The 7,187-nt window shown below is 35.4% G+C and overlaps 1 protein-coding gene across 1 annotated transcript in view; it reads left to right on the plus strand.

Annotated features, from left to right (window-relative positions):
* The first annotated feature begins 348 nt into the window (after positions 1 to 348).
* The window catches only part of LOC107686462 (phospholipid-transporting ATPase ID-like), a 16,433-nt gene continuing 9,594 nt past the window's right edge, over positions 349 to 7,187 (plus strand). Inside the window, exons 1-14 of the mRNA XM_016483492.1 lie at positions 349 to 565; positions 2,683 to 2,760; positions 3,121 to 3,176; positions 3,272 to 3,385; positions 3,520 to 3,618; positions 3,728 to 3,789; positions 3,892 to 3,964; positions 4,918 to 4,988; positions 5,087 to 5,169; positions 5,377 to 5,535; positions 5,623 to 5,711; positions 5,798 to 5,991; positions 6,378 to 6,586; positions 6,664 to 6,707. Of these exons, the coding sequence (XP_016338978.1) occupies positions 2,706 to 2,760; positions 3,121 to 3,176; positions 3,272 to 3,385; positions 3,520 to 3,618; positions 3,728 to 3,789; positions 3,892 to 3,964; positions 4,918 to 4,988; positions 5,087 to 5,169; positions 5,377 to 5,535; positions 5,623 to 5,711; positions 5,798 to 5,991; positions 6,378 to 6,586; positions 6,664 to 6,707 (1,308 nt within the window). The 5' untranslated portion in view covers positions 349 to 565; positions 2,683 to 2,705. The remainder of the gene's footprint in view (positions 566 to 2,682; positions 2,761 to 3,120; positions 3,177 to 3,271; positions 3,386 to 3,519; positions 3,619 to 3,727; positions 3,790 to 3,891; positions 3,965 to 4,917; positions 4,989 to 5,086; positions 5,170 to 5,376; positions 5,536 to 5,622; positions 5,712 to 5,797; positions 5,992 to 6,377; positions 6,587 to 6,663; positions 6,708 to 7,187) is intronic.

Consider the following 7,187-nt stretch of genomic DNA (forward strand, 5'->3'; position numbering starts at 1 on the left):
CTACCCTCTTAAAAAGTAGGTCTTTAAACTTTAACATCCAAGGAACTTTTCCATTCTCTATAGTAAAAAAATCGAAGTCCCTTTCGGAACGTTTATTTTTAAGAGTTTAAACTATGCAAATGAGGTTTAGATTGGAAGGATTTTACATTATACCAAATTTCAGCCAGTTTCCAGCGACTACGTCATTCCCTCATCTGACTGTTTTACCAGCTTCCCTCTTCCAGCCCACCAGAGTCCAAAGATCATCCACTGTTTGCCTTCCGTCTGTCCCTGGACGTGCTATACTGTAAAATCTCTCTGTTACCGTCAAGCTTACGCAGTTGTCCAATCGCTAACCCCCTTCTTAGGCCACAACTGCAGCCGCTGGCTATACCCAGCCCTGGAAACCTCTTCCTGACGTCAGGTTACACCCTTAATTTTCACCTGTACTCTAAGGAAGGGGCCTCATTTGCTGTTGCATTATGGGAACTGTAGTGTTCTTTTCCACGCATGTTTATGGGGTGGTGGTTTATTCTGAAACGCTGCTGTTTCTCTAGGGATCCTGGATGGCAGACGTGTGACTCGGGTATGACACCCTCAGCTGGTGACCTTTTCTGATTTTATTAATGTTTAGTGAGCTAAGAAAGGGAGCATGTTAGACTTCTAAAATGTTCCTTTTGAAAGAGGACGTTTTTTCACTCTCAAACTTGAGTTACCTATTGACATTAGCAGAGAGGCACTTGCACCTGTGATGAAGTGCTTAGTAAAAAAAAAAAATACTGAACTTGAGTAAGTTACTATTAACATTTTAACATACCTGTTTCAGTATATACAGAGAGAGAGGAGTATAGATTTGTCAAATGTGAAGTTGAACAGGAACATAACGTTCAAAATTGCTACTGTAAAAACCTGTTAACTAGTTAACCGTGAGTTACCTTACCATGAAATTACATTTATAAATATAATACATGTAATTTCATGGTAAGTTATTATTAGTAATGATTGTTTACATACAAGTAAATAGTATTTATCGCCTAGTTATTCATGTAGAAGTAGGCATTTCCTGTGTGACCCATCACATTTGTTTTATTTACATGGTTTTTGTTGTTAGTTATGTGAATGAGTGTTTTATGCTAATTTATGTTCTTTTAGTTCATGTATATTGCATTGTTTCATATTTAGCACTATTACATATGTAACACTGTGTTCTTCATAGTATATTTCATGCTTGCTAGAAAGGCCATTTTGAACGTCATGTAGCCTCGTTGTATCATTATGCTGGTTATTATATGTAAAAATATTAAGCAAATAATTTTATCTTAAGTCTGTTGGTTTATTAACATATCATAAATGATACAGTCACCGCAAAAGCTTTCATCACTTTTAGTAATGCATGAATCATCGTCACTTTTTATGTTAACGTTCTGCTAACCACAGCTTCAAGTTTTAAAGAAATGTAACAAAATATAATAATAAAAATAATAATTGATCACGTGCATTAGAAAAATCCACACCCTTCTGAGATCTTACATTTTAAAGGATGCTATGTTAAATTTGTGTCTTCGAAGTGAATGATTTCACTTGAAATGTTTAGTTTTTTATACTTCTAGTGATTCCTTTCATGGGCGTTGGCAATGTGTTGACTTTTGAGCGATCCCAGTTGTTTAAGATTGGGTAATGATAATATTAGATTAGATAAAGAGAGTGAGATGAAGGTGGGTGTGAGGGTGAGTGTGGTCTAATGTTCAGGGTTATGAGCAGCTATCTACAACACTTTTCACTAATTCAATCATTTCTAATAGGGAAAATAATTGATTTAGATACAAAATAGACTTTTTAGATGCTGTGTTTTTTATGTATTGATTTTCAGTTTTATTTTTTGGCATGTAGACAATCATTTGGCCTCTAACAGCAATTACAATAATTAGTTATCCTTATTTAAGATCGTCTCTGTGTTATATGAACGAAGGCTAACGTCTGAAAACGGCTGCCAGGTGAATAATCTGTGAGATCAGGAAGCACGGCTGTGTGTGTATGGAGAAGGCCTACATGCGCCTCTCATAAATACACTGCGCTGATAAGACAAGAGCTGTAAAATACACTGAACTTTCTGCCAGTTTATCATTAACCACAGCTAGACACTAACAGAAAGATATCATAATGCATTATGATCAGACTCTATCCAACCTGCAGTTTGTCTGATTTCAATGCTTTGAAGCTACATAAACTGGCTTCAACATCTCTAATTCATCTCTAGCACTAATGAACCTATAGAAAACTCTAGAACAGACTGTTATAGGTCAAACATGTAAATATGGTCACATGGTATTTCAAGGATTTTTCTTTTTTACTTAAACCAGGGTTTATTCTTATCATATAAAACACACCATATGCCAACCATTAATGACAAATACTTCAAAAAACTAATTGTAATATCTAGCATCCCTGGCTGTGACCTTACATAAGACAATGCAAACAATGATAGCCATTACAAATCAAAATGATAAAAGTCAAAGATAATTACACAATAGATTGGTTACAATTCAACTAGTCCTTATGATTATACAGCTCTTTACTCCAGAAGATTTTTAAATTATGTGTAAGTTTTGTAGTTTTCTTCATATTTAATACTTTTTTAATTGAATAATTTTTAAATTTTTGGTTTCTTAAAATGTGTTTTCACGGTTGGTTTCTCTTTATCAGCGTGACGATGTGATCAGAGAAACATGGGCTCCCTGCTGTCTGCGTGTGGAATTAACGTGAAGGAAAAAAAAGTAGAAGGTAACATATGTAACCAACTACACCGAACACAGTTTGAAGCCTGAAATATAAAAATAGTGTTCTAGAACATTTTCTTGTTGTTTATAATAATCAGTGTTGGGGAAAGTTACTTTTAAAAGTAATGCATTACAATATTGCGTTACTCCATAAAAAAGTAACTAATTACGTTACTTAGTTACTTTTTATGGAAAGTAATGCGTTACTTTACTAGTTACTTGAAAAAGGTAATCTGATTACGTAACTCGTGTTACTTGTAATGCGTTACCCCCAACACTGATAATAATAATAATAATTATGATTTATTTTCTAGTCTGTTCTTTTTCTTTATTTATGTGGTGCTTTTGTATTTTATTTCCTCAGAGGAGAGGCATTTGCGAGCTAACGACAGGGAGTTCAACCTGTTGTTTAAGTATGCGGTGAGTAGGAAAATACTAATATATTTTTTATTCAACATTTTTTTTGGAGCATATTGTGAGCGTTTTTATTTTTATTTTTATGTGTGTCCTTATAGAACAATGCCATCAAGACCTCCAAGTACAACGTGTTCACCTTCCTCCCTCTCAATCTGTTTGAGCAGTTTCAAAGACTGGCCAATGCCTACTTTGTCTTTCTTCTCATTTTACAGGTATCTTATCTGTTAAATCCATCTCAATTAGATTACCACATTATTACAGCAATTTAAAATGTTGAAAATGCATGTAAGGAGCCTTACAGAGTAAGAAAAGTTCTAACAGGCTTCACCGTGTTTGTGTTGCACAGCTGATTCCTCAGATCTCGTCTCTGTCCTGGTTCACGACTGTAGTTCCGCTGCTGCTGGTGCTGTCTATAACTCTAGCCAAAGATCTCTCTGATGACATCGTGAGTCCACTTCCTGTCTATGTTCAATACAGACAACAACGTGTTTGACTGTCCATTCATATGATCCCTCTCTGTTGCTTTTTGTTCCCATGTTCATCCTACAACACAGACCAGACACAAGAATGACAAACATGTGAACAACAGAAAAGTAGAAGTGCTCATTGATGGAGAGTGAGTGTCCAACCTCTGTGTATATGACGTTACTTTATCTTTTGACCAAATGCATTTTCCAAAATGAATTTGTGATAAATAAAAAGTCATGGTTTCAAACAGGTTGAAGAGTGAAAAATGGATGAATGTTCAAGTGGGTGACATTGTCAAGCTGGAAAACAATGAGTTTGTCACAGTAAGTTTATAGCAGGCCTATTGATGTTACACTACACTATAACACTATATACCACTCCAAACATGTAATAAATACAGTATATGGCAAACAACTGTCTGATGATGTTGCCGGAACAGTGTTGTTATGGTTAACTAAAACTATTTTGTTATTTGAAATAAAGTTGAAATAAAACGAAATATAAAAATTTGATGAAAATGTTTAGGTTGAAAAAGTTACTAAATTAAAAGGCAACTGTATGTAAGTTTTTTTTTTTTTTTTTAACCTTGAAATACCAGTTTGCTCACCAAACGTACCGAATTAAATCTGCAAATTCGGTAAGGGAAATTCGCAAAAGGGGCGGACTGCTTTAAGGCAGCAACAAATGCACGTGTATCTGGCTAGAAAGCATACTGCAAAAACCGGAAGCTAACAATAAATTACATTTTCTACCTATTAGATTGTGTTTTATTAACGTCTACACCTACCCCCAACCCTAAACCTACCCCTTACAATAATGCAAAAACAGTAATTATTGTTGTGCAGTGTGTATTGTTTGTACGTTACGACAAAGATGTATTTACGACAGTGAACTCCACTCACTTAACTCCAGTCACAAAAATACACAAAACTACATACATTTGATTTAAGTTGAATTACTACTGAACTAAATCTGAAATAAAAATGAATAAAAGCTAAATAGCTTAAAAAAGCTAAAAACAAAAAAATGACTAAAGCACATAAAATTACTCAATCTTAAAATAAAATTAAAATTAAATCTGAAAAAAAAAAAAATTAAAGCAACATATTTATAAAAACAATAATACTAAACTAACATTGCCAGAACTCAGAAACATAAAGTTAATAAATAAATAACAAGAACTGGTTTCTTACTGTTATTTTTCGGTCTTTTTAGTAATTACTACTGTATGATAAACGTAGAAATTAACCTATCTCTATTGTTTCCTGTGCTACAGGCAGATTTGTTGTTACTCTCTAGCAGTGAACCTCTCAACCTCATCTATATTGAGACGGCTGAGCTGGACGGGTTAGTATCTAAGCATGTGAATGTAAACATTAACTTGTTCATCTGTTATTATTGTGTACCAGAGCCATCGTCTGCCTCTCTTTCCTTGTCTGTCACAGGGAGACCAACCTGAAGGTGAAACAGGCTCTGACAATCACAGGAGACCTGGGCAATGACATCCAGAAACTTGCAGCATTCAATGGTGAGCGACAGATGCACATAATGTGTCTGCAAAGAATCTTCACAATATCAGGTTGCTAGGGCATTGCTAAGTGGTTTGTAAGGTGTTCTGAGTGGTTGCTAGGGCATTACTAATAGTGAACTGCATAAAGGCATGCCTGCTGTTTACAACCCTTCATATATAATATAACATGAGTCTCCTTATTAAATACAGTATTGTATATCTCAGGTGAGGTGCGCTGTGAGCCTCCAAACAACCGTCTGGATAAGTTCACAGGAACCCTGACGGTGAGAGGAGAGACGTTTGCTCTGGATAATGAGAGGATTCTGCTCAGAGGATGTACCCTCAGAAACACAGAGTGGTGCTTCGGCCTGGTGGTGTTTGGAGGTACGTAATAATCACAACCTAGAAATGGCCATATGAAATCTATATTTAAGTTTTCTATATTTAAAAGCTTTGTTAAAATCCGTTTAGGTCCTGACACAAAACTCATACAGAACTCTGGCAAATCCATCTTCAAGAGAACCAGCATTGATCGTCTCATGAATGTCCTCGTGATCTTTGTAAGCAGATGTGTGTAATTATGTTCATAAAAATGTTTGAGAGTAATAAACTGTTTAATTTCACATCCTGCTTATTTGTTTGTTAGATTTTTGGTTTTCTGGCCTTCCTGTGCACCATCTTGTCCATTGGGAATGCCATTTGGGAATACCAAGAGGGGAATTCCTTCATTACTTTCCTCCCCAGGGCTGATGGGGCGAATGCATCTCTCTCAGCATTTCTCACCTTCTGGTCCTACGTCATCATCCTCAACACTGTGGTTCCCATCTCTCTCTATGTCAGGTCAGATGCTGCAATAACTTATATTATGTGAAAATCTAGATTTATATCTTCAATACCTGGAAAATGAAAATTCTGTCATTTTTTACTCACCATGTCATTACAAACCTGTATGACCTTCTTTCTTCTTCTGGAACATAGAAGATATTTTGAATAAATTTTGGTAATGGTAACAATGGAAATCAATGGGAACCCAAACTGTTTGTTTACCAACATTCTCAACATTTGATTTTAAACTATGTAAAACAAAGTAAGTTATGATGCAAAATGAGAAAGAGATATTTATACCAAACACAACAAAAATAGTTAAATCTTTCAAATTATTTTGCTGATATTATGATTTGTAATAAAAAAAAAATGCTAGTGAACTTTTTTCGCCCTTTCTATAGTGTTGAGATCCTTCGTCTGGGGAACAGTTATTTCATTGACTGGGACTGTAAAATGTACCACGTCAAGAGTAACACACCAGCCCAGGCCAGGACGACCACTCTCAATGAGGAGCTGGGTCAGATCAAATATATCTTCTCTGATAAGACGGGAACTTTAACCCAGAACATCATGACCTTCAACAGGTGCTCCATCAACGGAAAATCATATGGTAAGAGCTCAAAGAGTTGTCACAGAGTCAACAATTTCAACTAAAGGGTAGAATTTTACTGTTTTTATGTTCCTCAGGTGAGATTGTGGACTTTGCTGGGCAGAGGGTTGAAGTCACTGAGGTTAGTGGTCAAAACATTGACAAATTTATTTTATTTTATTTTTATAGCTAAAAAGCTACAGGTAAGTCAATAGTTGGTGTCCTAAGGACAATGTCACAGTCTCTATATGAGAAGTCAAAAACTGTATTACACAAATGCATATTTTCTCTAGAAGCGGTTTTGTTTGTTTAACTTTAAAGGGGTCATATGATGCGATTTAAATTTTTCCTTTCTCTTTGGAGTGTTACAAGCTCTTGGTGCATAAAGAAGATCTGTAAAGTTGCAAAGACTAAAGTCTCAAATCCAAAGAGATATTCTTTATAAAAGTTAAGAGTCAGCCACACCTACCTAAAACGGCTCGTTCTAACACGCCGTGTGTTTCGTTGTAAAAGCGAAACTACTTTGTTTGGCCTTTCAAAATGGACACGACTTGAAATCAGTGGTTAAGTTGTATTTACAACACTGTTCCAGAACAGTTCAACCCAAATATTCAGATGTGTG

The sequence above is a fragment of the Sinocyclocheilus anshuiensis genome, unplaced genomic scaffold (assembly GCF_001515605.1).
Source record: "Sinocyclocheilus anshuiensis isolate Anshui unplaced genomic scaffold, SAMN03320099.WGS_v1.1 scaffold838, whole genome shotgun sequence".
NCBI classification, from domain to species: domain Eukaryota; kingdom Metazoa; phylum Chordata; class Actinopteri; order Cypriniformes; family Cyprinidae; genus Sinocyclocheilus; species Sinocyclocheilus anshuiensis.